Here is an 18,572-nt window from a genome sequence, read left to right as displayed (position 1 = left end):
TGAAACAACTAGCTAGAACAAATTAAATAAAGTAAAACTGATTTAACATACTAAATCGCAGAAATGTTATATAAGGGATTTAAAAAATATTGAAGTAAAATTTATAATTTCGGGGTAATTTGACAGTTTATCGTATCAGGCATTATATAATAATAATGATAATCAATATCGTGACTGGTAAAATAATTACTGATAAGCTTCTATACATTACGGTTCACATAAGTAGCTTTCTCATTGCTGTATTTTTCACTCTAGCACAAGTGGTCCTTAGAGGTATCCTTGTGGAACTCTTAGATTGAATATTAGTTTTGAAAAAAAAAAAAACATTAAAATTAAAATTAGTTTAAAATTTAAAATTCCATTCAATTGCATATCACACACTACAGTTAAAAATCTCAAATATGTAGAAATTATGCAATTTAATAAAGATTAAACAAATTTTAATAATTTATATACAAGATGTATTATTATGATGGTAATTCGGAAAGTAACATCGTTTGAATGTACATAAAAAAATCCACACAGATACATCTTTCAAAAATTTACACCTGAAAAGTACATCTGCCCTTTATTTCTCAACATAGTCGCCATATAAACTCAAGCAATGATCATAGCGTCTTAACAATTTACAAATTCTTTCCTCATAAAACTCGGCGGCTTAGGAATTTAACCGATCTATTACAGCATTTTGAATATCCTCATTGTCAGTAGGTTTATTTTTTCATCTGAGTGAGCACATGAGAATTAGAAGAGGGCCCAGGTTATACGGGGGAGGATCAAACATGTTCTACTTAAATTGGCGCAAAAGGTCTTGTGTTCGGCAAGCAATGTGTTTGTTCTTCTTTCTTTGAAAACTCTGATCCACTGAATAATAACACTTTTACTCATAGTATTTCAGTCATAATACAGCACCAATTCAAGATTAATGTCTGCAGCTGACAGCTTATTTATTTATTTATTTATTTATTTATTTATTTTTCTACAAAAAATCTTATCACTCAGCGTATCTTGTATTTGGCGATGTTTCTATGACAGAATACATTATATGACGTTAAAACTAGCTCTTACTCTTCACTACGATGATCTCACTAGCAGAGATGGAATTGCCACCTGAAATTGCTCAACTCTCTAGCACAAATTGTGTTATATAACAACGATGGCATTGTGTTGCTCTACTTCTAGCGCCATGTCACAGGGGTAATTACTTTCCGAATTACCCTAGTATAAAATATTCTCGATAGCCTTTAATTATTTTAAAAATAAACTAATGTGTAATTTTCCTATCAAGAGAATAGAGAAAGAATGAAAAACAATATCCCAATATAGAATTAAGGGAATTGTAATTAATACCTTTTTTTTTTAAAAAAAAAAAAGAAAGAAATATAAGTATTCTGGCTTAATGGTATATACTCAAAACAGTTAAAATATATATATACACTTGCTTTCGAAAGGAACACGACTAGGGTGGTCGGCAGAATATTCTGATTAATGTAAGTGGACCCGCAAATTTGAGAAACGTTAATTTAATGTGACATTTGAAACGAATATATTTCAACCTGGAATCGATGCCGAGTATTCAGGCGAAAATGATAACCAACTAACCACAAAAAATGAATGTTAGAGTTAGTCTTATACATTATTTTACAGATCACAGCACAATTCTTCTCAAACTAATAAACAGTAATGACAGCAGCAATCAGTTCGTCTTTATCTTCTTAATTATCTCCAATATCTATTTCATCTCGTTTAAACTTCTCCAAACAATCTTGCAATTTCTCGGTTTCATCTACTCAGCCTTCTCCATTCTCCAGCATATTCACATTTAGATGGTTTCTAGTTGTGTTACATTATTTTCGTACTTGTTTCTGTCTCATCTAGTATAATTTGTTTACGAAACTTAGGATAATTTTGTTTTTCTTAAAAAAGGATTATTCAGATAGTTGTATTATTGCTTTTATTTCTCTTTCACACTTAGTACAATATTATTTCCACTAATAATAATAATAATAATAATAATAATAATAATAATAATAATAATAATAATAATACCTAACTTCAAGCACAATTTCCTTATCACGAACGTAGGTAATTATAAACTTTAACTTGCTTGCAACATATTACGATTGTTTCAATATTACATTATTAGATACTTTCTTTTTCTTTATACACATTAATGTCTCGTAATATAAAGATTATAAATCAACGAACAAAACACTATTTATAGTTGAAAATACAAAAAAAAAAGAAAAATAAAAAAGAAAAGGAAAAAGAAAAATGACAAATGTAACAAATAATTTTCAGTTTAGGCTCTAACTTAAACTAGAAACTAGATCACTAAAGAAAAGCAACGTTTGCTTAAATAATAACTGTGTAACAGTTTCGCCAACTAACTGAACATATTACTCGCAGCCCTGCCCACGGCGAGCAGATAGTGGAAACTCTCCTCGTGAACGCTCACGAGCATTCTACGGGCAAATACCATCGTTCGTGCTTCGTGGATCTTCGGGATTCGTCCGTAGAGGAGCGGAAGTGTTTTCAACCTTGGCGGTAATCACTAGCTTACCAAAAAAAAAAGAAAAAGTATGTATGGTAACTGATTGCCATTTAGTGTAAAGTGTTTTTTTACAATGTGGTAACCGTTAACTATAGACAATACAAACTTGTAACAGCAATCAAATGATAAACTATGTACGTTCCTTTTCTTCTTTTTTCTTTCCTTTTGTTAAAGAAGGATGTGGGTTTGTTATATCCGAGTGTGGGTTTGTTATATTATGTTGTTTCGCTTTTTAGGAAAAGAGATAATCTGTTGATACAAAAAAAAAAAAAAAACTGTAGCACTTGTTTGTAATTATCTAAGTATTATCTCCAGAAAATTAGCTTATGCATGTATGTATGTACGAATAGGCTTAGCAAGGGGTTGGTTGTGGAGATTAGAAGCCACTATTACACTATCAATAGGAAGAATAGTATTTCTTACTCCACATTTAAAGTTACTTTGATCGCAAAGAATCAAACAAAATATTAAGAGAGCCAAAGAGATTTTCCATTTTTAAGAGTGACCGTTAGTGACTGCAATTAGTTTTTTTTTTTTTTTTTTTAACAAGGAGTGTCATTTTAATAAGGAAAAATGTATTGTCCCTGGCTGGTTGCTTGCCGGTGGCTTGTTAAAAGTGAAAAAGAATGTTAAATCATTTCAACGACTGAAGCTACACGCTTGTCTTTCTTCGATAGTTACTGACTGATTTTGAAAGTCACAATGTTGTAGGCCTACTGTAATAGCGTAGGTCTACTGTAATAGCGTAAATTCGGAAGGAAACGTTCCAACTGAATGATACGAACAATTATTCCCAATGTCTTGAACATGAAACGTGGGTTGCACGGATAACGCTTAAAGTAGGCTGGACTGCACTGGAATTTCCTTCCGGCAATTTAGTGTTTGGTCGGAACTCAGTTCTTCTGTGTAATTGTCTCTTAACAACATTTGAACATTTCTTTTAGATAATAATAACTAACTAACTCTATGGCCTATGGAACCCGAAGGTTCAATGCCGCGTTTACAAAATATTTCCACTAACTTCTGTCCTTAGCCAACTGGATCCAGTTTCTACTCTGTACTCTTATTTCTGCAAGATCCATCTTAATATTGTCTTCCCATCTACGCCTAGGTCTTCCTAGTGGTCTTCTTCCAATTGGGTTTTCAGTTAAAATTATGAAAGCGTTGCTAATTTCTTCCATTCTGGCTACATGGCCTGCCCACCTGAGCCTTCTACACTTAATAACCCTAATAATGTTAGTTGAGCGGTATAAACTATGCAATTCCTAGTTATGAATTTCCTCCAATCCCTATTTTCATCCCTCTTTGGTCCGAATAATAATAATAATAATAATAATAATAATAATAATAATAATAATAATAATAATAATAATAATAATAATAATAATAATAATACGCATTATTATTATTATTATTATTATTATTATTATTATTATTATTTTCAACCTCCCGTCGTTCTCCTATCAATCTAGCAACGAAAGGCATTTACAACTTAGCAAACGTGAAGCGAGTGACAAGTTACAGACCAAGTGCTAATGTAATACAACGTCACGAATTGTGTAAGCAAGCTAAAAATGTCTGAAACAATTCGTTTCCGATTTTTGCAGTCGTTTTTACGTCTGTAAGATGACATGTTTAATATTAGTTTCATTCTTTCTTTTTTTTCTTGTTCATTTGTTAGTTACTTCAATGCTAACTGTAACCTCTATCATGCGTCTTCCTCGACCAAAAAAACGTACCAATTTTATTTCCTGCAGTGTTTTCGCGTCACTGCTTTCGAAATGGGGAGGGGGAGAGCACACCTGCACATTTCACGCTTGCGTCTGCTCAATGCTTATCATCGTGCGAATTTCTGGCCAGGCTTGGCCATAGGTTTTTTGCCATCATGTGTGGTTAGCAACACTTATCGGATGCAGTGGAAGAAGCGAAGCTAGCAGCACCTGTGCTCACCTGTTCTTGTCTTCGCTCGTGCCCGCTCCGCTTTGGCTCCGGGAGCCAATTCATGGACAGGCCTGATATTAGCTTCATCAGACACTGTAAATGTTCAGTTACTAGGAGAAACTATCACACAGTTATTATTATTATTATTATTATTATTATTATTATTATTATTATTATTATTATTATTATTATTATTATTATTATTATTATTATTATTTTTAAAATAAATACTGGTGAACGTTGTTTTGTTCAGTAATTTGATTTCTAGCTTAAGAGTCTTCATCCCGGCGAAATTAAAATACCGCTAATTTTACAGTAATTATGTGGTATCTTCAAATAGATAAAAGATAATCGAAATGTGGAACAAGAGCGCCCTACACAATATTATTTTACATGAGAAACCGTTATGACGACTCACTTATCTGCTTTCGATTTCGAGCCATTTTGACATCGGCATTTATTTTCGCGTTTCTAAACAGCTGAAAATGGAAAGCCACTAGGTGACCTGTGATAAGGGTACCTCACGTAAAATAATATTGTCTAGGGCGCTCTTGCTCCATATTTCAATTATCTTTTATCTATTTGAATATATTACATAATTAATGTAAAATTAGCGGTATTTTAATTTCGCCGGGATGAAGACTCTTAAGTTTTTTAACTGTAGTATCCCAGACACCAAAAATGCTAAATAAAAATGCCAGAAACATCAGCAGTTACCATATTTTTTGCTGTTTTGGTTAGCGCCGTACTCACGGAGGAATTTACAAGCGGCTTCGATTCCACAATCTTACAAGAAAGTTTGTACTTTGTAGTAACTAATTACTTTGATAGATGTATACGTATAGTAAGTACGAACTGGGATCTTTGCAACTGCACACATCAACATTTCTTATAGATTCACATTATGTGACAGCATGAATAAAATTATGTTACCAGCTTATCGGAACTAGATACGACAATGACCTAACAGAAATATACTTTCCGGCTACAGACGTATTTGTGATTGAGTTAAATGGGTACTTGAAGAAGTCTTACCGAGAAGAATTGTTGAATGTTGTACTTTGCGGAATAAAGTTATAAGTTTCTTTAATTACAGGCTATATCAAACCTTTTTCTTCACTTTTTTTTCAAACTATTGTAGTAACATTATAATTATTTACAACTATCCTACATATAAAAGTAGTAAGAAGTCAAGTTAATATTGTTTGCTTATTATATTTTTTTCAGTATTTTTACGCCCTAACGTTACGAAGCATATAAAATCAATGTGTGTAGGATAATTGCTACGTAAGAATAAAGATCTCGTAAGAGGTTCAGTGCTAACCTATAAATTAAGTCAAGGTGCCACTGTCTCTTTGAACGACTATTTCGACTGCTTTAATGTATACAAAAGGCGAAGCATTAAACTTGCTTTAATAATTTACGCTGTTCGTACACGCAACACTAAGCTATAAATTCCCTAGCTATGATAAATTGTTTTACCAATCTCATTTAATCATGCACCTCTGAATACCTAGATTCTTCGGTAAACTCGTAAAGAACAAATTTATGTCAATGCCTTTGAAAAATATGTAACTTTTTATTTTTACTTTTTTTTTTTTTTTTTTTTTTTTTTTTACATTTTAAGCATAAGCCCAATAGGTGCTTATTTTGTTACCAATCTTGCAATTAATTTCATTTAAAAAATGAACCATTACGTATATATGTGCATATTTGCTGTTGGGCAATAGCGTGTCACGCGTCCAGAGGAGAAAAAAAACTAATCTTTATCTTCTCATCTTTGCTTCTTAAAAAGTGGCAAGTCACGTGAGCAAAATAGTCACGAACTTCTCAACGGGTGGTAACTAAGTGCTTTAGAAGAGTGTTTCCTTTCTCAATGATCATCTTCACCCGAAGGTAATTCATTCATTCAATTTCTTCTTTTGCTTCTTCCATCCACACTCTACGCCTATTCTGTCTAAATATTAGTTATTGGCTTATATATTTTTTTTCTCTTTAAAGATTCTATTACAAACATAACAAAAAAGCTTGACATCAAATAGAATCTTTCATTTCATTTTTAAATAAGAAGATATGGGCTCTATATAGGGTGTTAATGAACTATATCGACAAACTGTAAGAGGTGATTTCTCACATCAAAATAAGAGAAAACGTTCTATGGCCAAAAGTGCATAGTTTCAGAGCTAGGGCTGCCAAAATCGCAAAAAAGCTAAATTTCAACAGAACCTATTTCGAATTCCAGAAACTGTGTGGTGGTAGTTATCAGCGTAAAGGAAGTCACACATACACAATCGAAAAATGCATATTTCATCAATTTTCAATAAGTGAACAGGGTATTCCCTACAGGGTCTAATTCTCAGATTTACGCTCAATAGAATTTTCAGATATATCCTGATTTCAAGGAGGGTCCAAAGTAGACAGGAGGCTAAGCCTGACGACAATGTACATCCAATGCTTCGGAAGGGAGTCGAAAATGTTAGAAACCGGAAGCTCCATATTTTTTATGTTCGGAATAACGTGTGATGCTATGTGTTTCGTCATTGTATATTTCACGTTTTCTTTATTTATAAGCGTGAAAGAAAACATCACAGCATGCGTCTTCCCGAGTACGAGAGAGCGTGCTGCTAACTATCCTTTACACTTCCGACAGTGCGCCAAATTATTTCGTGTTCCCTGCTATCAAGGCTTATTATTTGCCTACTTTGGACCAACCATAATGTCAGAGTATACCTCAAAATTCGGTTGATGGCATGTCTGGGAATTTCGTCCTACAAAGTATACTCTGTACACTAATTGAACATTAACGAAATATGCATTTTTGGATTGAGTATGCGTGACTTCCTTTACGTTGATAAGGATCACCATTTACAGTCTATCGAATTCGGAACAGGGTTTCTTGAAATTTGGCTTTTTCGCGATTTTGGACAGCCCTAGCTCTGAAACTATGCACTTTTCCCGACAGATTCATATGAACTTTTTCTCTTATTTTGATGTAAGGCATCACCTCATACAGTTTGTCGGTATAGTTCATTAACACCTTGTATATTACAAGATCTGAGTGACTGACTGATCAATGCTTAAACTAGAAACCTGAAATTTGGACGACAGTCCCTTACTAATATGTGACTTACTAAGGAAGATTTTTGGAAATTTCACACTGAAGAGGGGGAAATAGAAGTGCCAATTATTATATTGTGTCATTTAAAGTTCTTTAGACTATAATATGTAATTTAACTAACGTAAGATATTGAAAACAATCGAAAAATATGTACCAGCTACAGAAAAACAGAAACTTTAACCAATACTTAATTGTAACATATAACATTATATTTTAAAAGCATATCACGATACAGATAATTACATAAATCTAACTTTTGTTCTATTTTCTGCTAGCTAATGTTCAGTTCTGAATATAAGCTCTCAAGCAAGGTTCTGTTTACGGATCCATATATATTATATATGGTACATGTACCGATTATGGCCCGGATCCCTAATATGGCTCACAGACAATATCTCTGCAGATTTACGTTGGTGCTACTAGATGACAATATAAACTATGTCCTTATGGCAAGCGTAAACATACTTGCGCGGCTCAGAGGACATAGTTTATATTGTCATCTAGTAGCACCAACGTAAATCTGCAGAGATATGGTGGGTGGGCCATATTAGGGACCCGGGCCATAATCGGTACAAGTACCATATTTTATCTCAGCTACTGTGATAATACGATAAATGATTTAGGAAAGCTTTATCAGATTTCCTTAAAACAACATCATTAATTGCAAAATTATTTAATTAAACAGCAGCAAAACAAGTAACGAATAGTTTGTCATAATCCTTTAAAGCCCCTAGAATTACATTCAGTCTACCAGAAGAAATGAAAGTTTAATAAGGCAGGAAAACGAAGTTCATAAACATTCAGTTTTTTAAAATTTCTTTATTCTCTTTATTTTCAACGAACTTAAAAAGTGCGTTACTGAATTCCTTATGTCTGTGTGTCTGTCTGTCTGTTTGATATTTGCGATTTTTTAATTTTGAGCCCTCCATTCAATAGAGTATCAAAAACTATCTGAAAAAGTGATGGAATTTTTCGCGTCACGCTTACACTTCCCGAGATATATTCCAAAAATAAATGGCCAATTTCCGAAGATTTAAGGAACCATATATCTCGGGAATCATAAGCTATAGAGAGATAATATTAGTGTTGATCAATACCTAAGAGGATGGTGAACATTTTGGTACCAAATAGTAACCGGTGGCCGGTGGCCACCAGTTAATATCGGTACCAAAATGTTTACCATCCTCCTAGGTATTGATCATCACCAATATCATCTCTCTATGACTTACCGTTCCCGACATATTAGCCAAAAAAATAGTTCCGATTTCGGGAGATTTAATTAGCATATCTCGGGAACCGTAAGTCATAGAGAGATCAATACCTAAGAGGATGGTGAAATTTTGGTAGCAGATAGTAACCGGTGGCCACTGGCCAACTGGCTACCGCTCCCCAGATATTGGTTAGGAAAGTTCGAAATTCGAGAGATTTAAGGATCCATATCTCGGGAACCATAAGTCACAAAGAGATGATATTTTGCAAATTTTAGCGACAAACAGAAGAAGGTGAGGGTAGAAAGATTTACTTTTACATATAGGAGCAATCACAGTTATCCTTCCCGCTCCATCTCTCCATTCTTTTTAAGTTGGTCCTGCAATACCCTTGGAGTATTCTAAACTGGTTATTTATTTATTTTATTTTGAAAACACGTTGTAAAAACACTACTTAAAAAAACGAAATAAGAAAACGAAACAAAAGAATTTTTCTCTTTAACATTTCCGTTCACTATCAAAAATTTGTTAATACTTTTTTTATAGTTAGTATATTGCTTTAGGCTAAATTGCTTAACAAGAGCACTTGTTATATGAAAATTGTTTTTGTTTTTTTCCCCTACCTACCATTTACTTGTCTTCAAGCTTGGTCATTAATATTACTTCTTATAAATAACATGTAGTTATAATCAAAGTTTTTTGTTCAACTTAAGTATAGTTACTTAAAAATAATAATAAAAAAACTGTAAGAGTACAAAGAATTTATAAAGAAAGTTCAAATGTTGAACAAAAATTCTTCTGACAGGCTGTTATTTCAAAGTATCATCCTTATTATTAAACTATTTGTGGTTAAATAAGCAAGCGAGCTTCTCTCACTATTTAGCCATAAGTATGAGTATTAGAGAAAAAAAAACTTAGCTAATAAACGAAAAAAATAACGTAATAGTCTTCATTTTAAATTCATCTGTTTGCTCCTATTGGTGTTGGTTTCTTTCTTTCTTTCTTTCTTTTTTTTTTAACCTATTTGGGCGTGGTTTGTTTGTGGTATCTGCCTCAGAGGTATCAAACTATAAAAACTCGTTATATTATCACTCATAGTATGACATTACTAGTAAGACGTGTTGACCGCCTGGGTGCATTTCATTAATTTTTTTCTTTAACATGTACAAGAAAGTTCGAAGAAGTCTCAAAGAGAAGATATAGAAGAATGAACAAGATTCAGTGTCTCCAGGCAAGCACGTAACAATTTAAGTTTTTTTTTTCTACTTGCTTTTCCAGTACGAAACCAAACAAGAAGCATCAAGTATGTAGCTAGTAGTAGGGTGCTGGAAATATTGACCACTCTTCGATGTAATAATGGACGTTCGTGTGCAAAAACACGCCTATGCCTCAAGGTGCAAATAACACAACCACACGCACGAGGTCATGAAGCCATCAGAGAAAGAAGAGATAAAAGAACCACCATTTCTCTCTCTCCAAGGCTTTAATTAGTCTCAAGAATGAAAATAATTAGTCAATATAAAGATACTCTCTCTCTCTCTCTTACACAAAAGAATTGTCGCTGCAGGGCAGCACAGGCAATATTTCAAATATTTTTGCCACTGAGGAAGCTTCTCATAAAAGCAAACTTAAAAGGCTTGTGTTTGTCTTTAAAAGTAGAGAATCACGCAACTCTTAAGTTAAATACCTGTAATATTGGTGAAATTCAAGCAAATGTGATTTTTACTTCTACTTTCCGCACTATATTGCTTTAGCTTTAAAAGCGTATATCCGCTTTTCTTACTGATATGTTGATAAGGAAAGATTTTTTTAAAAGTGACCTTCGAAGAGTGGCTAGAAAAAAAAAAGCGATTGTTAATGACTGGCAACCTTCATGATATTCAAATTCGATCAATACATTAATTTGCCACATTAGCAGAGACACGATTGAGACTTTTAAAAGGTTTTTCTAAGTGTTTAAACATGATTGAGACTTTTAAGAAGGTTTTCTAAGTGTTTAAACGTGATTGAAACTTTTGAAAGTATTTTCTAAGTCATATATGATGAATTTACGAGTAGTACATTAAATAGAGATGAAATATTACACCTCTACTCAAGAAAGTTTTAAACTACGATTAACAAAATAGACATTTTACATACGGAGCTCACTCGGCTTCACCATCTTTATCCTTAATGAGATTTGTACTCACTAATCTCTATAAGGATCATGGTATCACACATGGTATCTCAAACTTGCACTCGCTTGTCGCTGAGGTATCCCAATAAAACTCGTTCGCTCTCGAGCTCTGGCTTCGGAATAACTTATAAGGATCGTCTTCAATTATTGAACCCAAGAGCAGGGCTCGCGAGCTTGAGCATTATCTGACTCAATCTGCCTTTATTACTAACTTATGAAATGTTCCAAAATGTTCTTTCCGAATTTGATCGCGTGAAAGTCAGAAATGGGGATGGATAAAAAAAGGTGCGCACAAACTTAAAAATTTGTTCTATATCAACAATGCGAACACATCTCTTTTCTCTAATTTCTTTTGACTTTGCTTTTATCTTTGAAGGTGAGATATTGACGAAAATGGTAACCTTCTAGGAGATAGCACAATGTGTGGAATGGTGGATGTAGATTAAATCTGCCCTCCAGGTCCAGCGGAACTTCCGAAAGCGTTACAGACGCACACCCCCATCACGTCCGACTATCCGGTAATGGTACACGTGGTTCAAGAAAACCAGAAGTTTCATGAGGAGGACAAATTGTGAACGTCGGTGCACGGATGAACGAGTGGAACGAGTGCAGATGTGGAACGAGTGCAACAGGCATTTCTCCTTAGTCCAGCCAAATCAGTCCGTCAAGCGTCTCGACAGATGCAGTTACTACCGACTACGTTGCACAGTGTGTTGCCATGCGAATGAAGCTGCATGCCTACAAGTTGCAGCTACTGCATGCGGTTCAACCTGATGACAGGCCAAAGAGCAAAGCATTTGCAATTGGGATTCTGAATCGCATCGACAAGGACCCAGACTCTTTGACAAAGGCGATGTTCTCGAACGAAGCCTACTTTCATGTGTTTGGGATGGTAAACCGACACAATATGCAGATATGGCGCTGGAGGACCACCACGCAAGCCGGGAAATTGTGAGCGACAATCCAATTGTAAACGTGTGGTGTGGTCTCCTTCATGACCGTGTGATGGGACTGTGTTTCTTTGCACTGGCGACAACCACCACATTGGAACAGTTGCAATTTCCATAGGTCGAACAAACATCTTTGAAAGCAACGTTACAAATTGCTCATAAACACAAGTGAATAGGATGTGGGTTAGATCGGATAATAGAATGTGGGCAGGGCAGACGTATCTGCAAACGTGACGGGCTATGATACAAATTTGTCACTAAAATTCTAGGAAGGAGTCGAGGAAAAATATTTGACTTATTTATTGATTTTCAAATTTACGATACAGGTTATTCCTTGTAAACTAGAAGAATGGATGATTAAGGAAAATGAATGCTGCTAAAAGAATTGCCAGTATAAAATTCTAGAACAATGCCAGGAACCCCGAGAAATTCCACGAACATGATGTTGTTTGACAAAAGCTCATATAGCTTGGAATTGCACCTCAGGCTCGTTATACCCAAGGTGAGTGCATTGCCGAATATACTTCAGTTTCTTAGTTAACTCTGTCTTATGCTTTGTATCTCTACCAGATTCGACTAGGGCACGAAAACAGAATCATCGGGGGGGGGGACACTTTTAACAAAAAAGCGCCCATGCTTTTTAGTTCGACTTTAACAAATTATGGATTTCGCTCCACGATCATAACTCGTCAATAGTCACTTGTCACTTCTAGATAAAAATCCTGAAACTTTTAAATCGATATAAAATTTTGTAACAAAACTGGGGTTTGTATTTTATTCAAGATGTTTTAATCAACGACACATCAAGACGGGATAGGAGAGAAAAGTGGGGAAGTCTGAACCATTGAGTAAGTTTAAACGTGGATTTTCCTTTGGAGGGATATATCAGAGAGAAACATGAGATTTATTGCACCTTTGAGTATGGTGGCTGGTGGCTGGTAATTCGACCATGTTGATTTCAGTAACACTGAAGATTTAATTTGTATTGCTGAAAAGCAGTTTTAAGATTGCAAATATGTTTTAAAAAATGCTGAAAGTGGTATTCAAGGATCAAAGTGGATCACAATGTATCATAAAGACTTTAACGCAGTGGCTACTTCAAAAAAGAAGTAAAAAAGTTCGTAAATAATAGTGGGAAACCTGAAGAACACACGTCCAAGTACGTAACAGAACCATTTTGCATGTTCAAATGTCCCAGAGGACACTTTACGGTAAAGGTAAAATCCAAATTATTAACGAAGAAACTCATTTCCACAATGGGATGGATGAGTACACATATATGTATTACGTATATGCACATTGGCACACGATGTTTGTTTTCAGCCGAAACACGATAGTGCTTTGAAATGGTTTTGAATACTGATAAATAGGAAAAACACAAAGCCGTCAAAAGCTTCCGCAGTTCTTACTGTGGCCATCCATACAAAATTAACCAGTTTTCCCACTGCATTGACAAGTGTTGTGTGTGTGTGGGGGGGGTGAGTGTGTGTCCATGAAACATTTCCTGCAGCTCCTCTCGTGTCACGATGAATACTTAGTTTTCCAGAATAGATTTCCATTGCTGCAGCCTCCCATTATTGGTTTTCTGAATCACAGTGTTGTGTGAACGATGATGAGAATAAATGTTACACGTTCAAAAATAATAACTCTAATGGCGTTTGCTTACTCAGATTTTCAATGAGCTTTTCAATAGCCATTCTATAAAAGCATTTATCTGTTACTGTCCAGAGCTTTTCATCTTATTTTTCACTCTAAACTTATGTACAATACATCTAGTCCATAATTCATTTATTTTTCATTCACCATAATTAAAAGTTTCGATATACATAATTTACTCTTTGTTGTTTAGCTCTTGTTAAATGTATAAAACGAAAAAAGTATTGAGTGTATTAATTATTCTTTCTATTAATAACAAGAACTCAATCATTTAGATCCATATCACAGGAGATGATATATGTTCAGAGTCAGAACCTTCCCTCTCGAAATAAGTACATTTAAACACACACAGTCTACCTCGGAGTTTCCGAATTTCAATGACAAAACAAACACTAGCAGTTCCCCATTTACAACATGTAGAGGTAAACTGAAAAATGTTTTGTGTTCTTGAATTTGCCAAAAACCAGTTCATACTGATAGTGCAACAAAACTTTCTCGCAAGGCATAACAAAAATTAATATACGATCAGCTATACTACAAGTTCCAAAAAGGCTTGTGGCTCTAATCGGGGTTGACAACACTAATGAAGTTAAACATGCGCGGAAACATTCCCTAATATTCTGTGTTTGCAATAGAGATACTTGCGTACGTTCGAGTAGTAGTAAGGTGAAATGGCTTCCGTGATGCAAAATCTCGCGAAATTTGAAGTGAGATTTGTCATATGATTTCTGAATGCTAAAGGATAGAATGCAGCTGACACCCATCGAAAAATGTGTATCATATACGAACCGATAGTAATAAGTGAAGGGAAGGCCAGGCAATGGTGTCGAAAGTTTCGAGAAGGTCGTTCAAATTTCATTATGTTGAGCGTAACGGAAGGCCTAATGTTCAGACGAATGATCTGGTGGAATGTTTTAACGACAAAGTGTTATCTAATTGCCAACTCACAAAAACTGAACTCGTCAAAGAGTTTCCAGAAGTGTCTGCAGATACAGTGAATAGAAATGCTACTGGAAAGCTGAGTTAACATAAATTATGATTACGGTGAGTGCCAAAAATGCTGACAGACGCTCATAAGATCAATAAATGACAACTACGCGTGATATTTTGGACGCTGAGGGGAGAATAGGAATGACCTCTCTTGTCATACAGTGAGGGCGATGAAACCTGGATACAATGCACCATTGAGAAATCGAAGCAGCAGTCAATGTAATGGCAGCACTCGGGTTTTCTTATAGCAAAGAAATTCAAACAAACATAATCAGTTCGCAAAATCATGGCAATAGTGTTTCTGGACAAAAAGGGCCTGATTCTTGTGGAATTATTGAAATCAGGACAAACAATTACAGCAGATGTGTATTGCCAAACACTGAATAATCTGCGACACGCAATCCAAAATCAGCGGAGAGGAATGCTACGCTCTGGAATTCTTCTGATCCATGACAACGCTCACCCACACACAACTGCTCTTACTGTTGGGACAATTCAAAGATATAGGTGGGAGCTATTCAATCAGTTCCCTTACAGCCACGATCTTGCCCACAGTGATTTCTTTCTTGTTCTTCGCCTGAAAACTCGCTTGGATCGAAGGGTTTCAGTGACAGTAAGGTGCTTCAGAGATCAGTTCTTGACTAGCTGCACTGTCAGGCGGGAGATATTTATAGAGAGAGTATACGAAACCTTGTGCCACGCTACCAAAAACTTATGGATGTTAATGGTGACTACGTCGATAAATAGCCAAGGTATGTACTTGTATATTAATCATAATAAATTTTTTCTCCTATAATTTTCTTGTACATATATATATATATAAAGAGTGGTCGAGCATCAATGACGGAAAAATTGGGAGATGAATCTACAAGCAAAAACTGTCATATGAACATTGAGATGAATGTGACTTCGTTTGGGCGCTAAAGGCATCTGAAATGTCATCTTCTGAAACAGCAGTTTGAAGTATTGGAGAGAAATAGGAATGTAAGGTCAAAAGATATCAAAGGAAACCCCATCTGAAGAATCCAATTATGCGTATGAGATGGCAAAACAGTGTCGGCGACGCAGGGCCACAATGAAAGTGAATGAAACGCGGAGAAAAGTAAACAATTTACACTGACAAACTGTATTAGGGGATGTTACATGGAACATGCAGCAACAAATGTTAATGAACAAAGGTAACAATGGCTACGCTGTAGGGACACTATGGGAGGCGGAATGTAGGAATATAGTATCTTTGTAACGGGAGAGAAATAGGGATATTAGGTCGGGAGACACCAAAGGAAACCCCATGGGGGTATAGGAATTTTTAGACATGCGCCTCGTATTTGCATTCTGCGAAGTCCTGACAGTTAATTTTATATTTTCTGAATTTTGTTGTATCAGTTTGATTAGGATGTTTTTCACACTAACTCGTCTACGTGATAAAATTCAAAATCTAACACAAATAAATATTAATTGGTAACATACAAATAGTTAAGGTGTGTAAGATTAACATATTAATATTTGCCAGCAATAAAAGTGTTGAGTACATTATAAAACAGTTTAGATAAGTAAGTAAATAAGTGTAGCACACTCTCACCTGCAAGTAATATGTTTTGACACATAAGCTTGTAAGAAAATGTTTCAAATGGACGAAAACTATTTGTCTTTGTTTGTTATAATCCTACCATCCAATAGGCACTCATTAATAAAAAAAACTTGGTTCTATACATTTCTAAAACATAATATATTATATATATAAAGCAGAATATTTATTTATTTGTATTTTAAACAAACCGATCTCGTTGGTTTGGTATATTTTTAGATAACTGTAGAGCAGAGGCCATAGAACGTATTTAATTTGTAGAAAATGTATAGAATGTATAGAATGTAGAGAATGTATAGAATTTTTAGAATAGTGTCCAAAGGGAAGGAAGATGATAGAGTATCTAAGAAATGTGCAAGTCAACAATCCAAATGGTCCAGGTTACACAATATCAACGTCACGCAAAGAACAGATACTTGTGCTAGTATTTCTTTTATTTAATAAAGCTACTTTGTAGCTACAACTTGTAGATAAATCGTCGATTAGGAAAAAGTAATCCATGACCAAAAATGCTGGAAAATATCTAAAATCTTTAAGTGTTCAAATATGAATTGCTACATAACTACTAAACAGATTGAAGACAAAATTTCCAAAGGAGAGGGGTGGGTGTTAAATGCTTGTTAATGAGTGTTGTTAATCATTGTAGACATGTATTTAAACTGTCTTAAAGTTACCTTAAGAGGCCTAATCACTGCGAAATTAAAATACCGCTAATTTTACAGTAATTATGTGATATCTTCAAATAGATAAAAGATAATCGAAAAGTGGAACAAGAGCTCGCTAGACAATATTATTTTACATGAGGTAACATTATCACGAGTCACCTAGTTACTTCCGGTTTGCAGCCATTTATAAACGCGAATGTAAATGTATATTTTCTAAATGGCTGGAAATTGAAAGCATACTAGTGAGTCGTGATAACGGTATCTCATGTAAAATAATATTGTCTAGAGAGTTCTTGTTCTACTTTTCGATTATATTTTATCTATTTGAAGATATCACATAATTACTGTAAGATTAGCGGTATTTTAATTTCACCGTGATGAGACCTCTTAAAGAATGTTACTTATTAAAAACTTACATTAAAAATAAATTTAACGCTAGAAGGACAAAAAGAGAAAAATCAATTTGGGCATTTTGTTGACAAGCGTTAATAATCTCATGAATAAAGTGATTATTTCATTCTAGGAGTTACAACGATCGCTTTTTTACTCGAATGAATTTTATTAACAATGTTACCACACTCCAAAATCCAACTTCAACGGCAATTACGAAACGGAAAGTGCCTGTCTCTTGAATATGTGTTTACGGATGTTTAGTCCAATTAACATACTCTAATTCCTAAAAGGCCTTCACGAACAAAGAAATCTAATAGCATTTTCCAAAAAGATCAAATTTCTTCATAGATAATACTCTTTTCTTATTTCTTAGTGTCAGAAGCGTCACGTCAACATCCAAGCTGAACAACATGATATGAAAAGCTGCTCCAAGAAACTCGATAAACCGGTTTTTAGTACCCAGTAACAACAATTAAAGCGAAAGACAATGGTACTTACAATTCATGTCGAGAGTGACATGGCTGGAGATGGGTGCTATCAAGTTGTTGTTGCTTGCTTGACACGTATACACAGTGTGCAGTTGTCGTCGCTCAAGTTTCTCCAAACGTAACACATTTCTCACTTCATTCTCCGAGATTGACTCGTATGAGTCATCCAGTAAAGCGTTTTCTTGCCACCACGTCACACGAGGGCTCGGTATACCTGTAAGAGAAATGTTAAAGGGATTTATGTACTTATTCTTATTGTAATTAAAATAGGAATATTTCAAATAAAACCGCATATCTATCGACCATAAATTAAGGATATTTTAATTTAATTAGTAGCATTTGTATGATAAAAGCCGTAGATAAGAGTAAGAATAAGAAATTTTCTGGGTGCTTCGACGCCGAGGTCTTTTTGCAGTGCCCAGTTAATACCCATATGAACAGCTAGTTTTATTCTATCTTAACTTGCTTAACTACCATACTTGACTTCATTTTTGTCAAAGCCGGAGGCGTGTTCTCAGTGGCGTATTTACGATTTTGTTTCGAGGGGAGGGGGCTTTGCTAACTTTATTCCTGGAAATGTGAATATCTGCAAGATATTTCGTTTGCTTTAAAGTAGTAAATACAATTTCAGGGGAGGGGGCTTAAGCCTGGAAGCCCCCCTCTGAATACGCTACTGCGTGTTCTTGTACGTTCTTTTCGAGGTGGGATTCTGTGGTGGATAACGGTCTTACTCTAATATTTGATTTTGCATGATAATCTATGCATCCATCAACTCCACTGAATTCAACGCCACATTAAGAGTTAAGTCTTGTTAGCTCAGCTTTACATAAGGACAAGAAACGCTC

General features: G+C 34.8%; 1 protein-coding gene across 2 annotated transcripts in view; it reads right to left on the bottom strand.

Annotated features, from left to right (window-relative positions):
* LOC145664069 (nephrin-like) overlaps positions 1-18,572 on the bottom strand; it is a 727,167-nt gene that overhangs the window by 501,894 nt on the left and 206,701 nt on the right. For both annotated transcript variants that reach the window (XM_081730409.1, XM_081730410.1), the window contains exon 5: positions 17,738-17,941. In XM_081730409.1, coding sequence (XP_081586535.1) covers positions 17,738-17,941 — 204 coding nt within the window. The remainder of the gene's footprint in view (positions 1-17,737; positions 17,942-18,572) is intronic.

Source organism: Thermobia domestica, chromosome 11 (genome assembly GCF_964235325.1).
Source record: "Thermobia domestica chromosome 11, izTheDome1.hap1.1, whole genome shotgun sequence".
Taxonomy (NCBI): domain Eukaryota; kingdom Metazoa; phylum Arthropoda; class Insecta; order Zygentoma; family Lepismatidae; genus Thermobia; species Thermobia domestica.
This window is presented reverse-complemented; position numbering and strand designations above follow the sequence as displayed.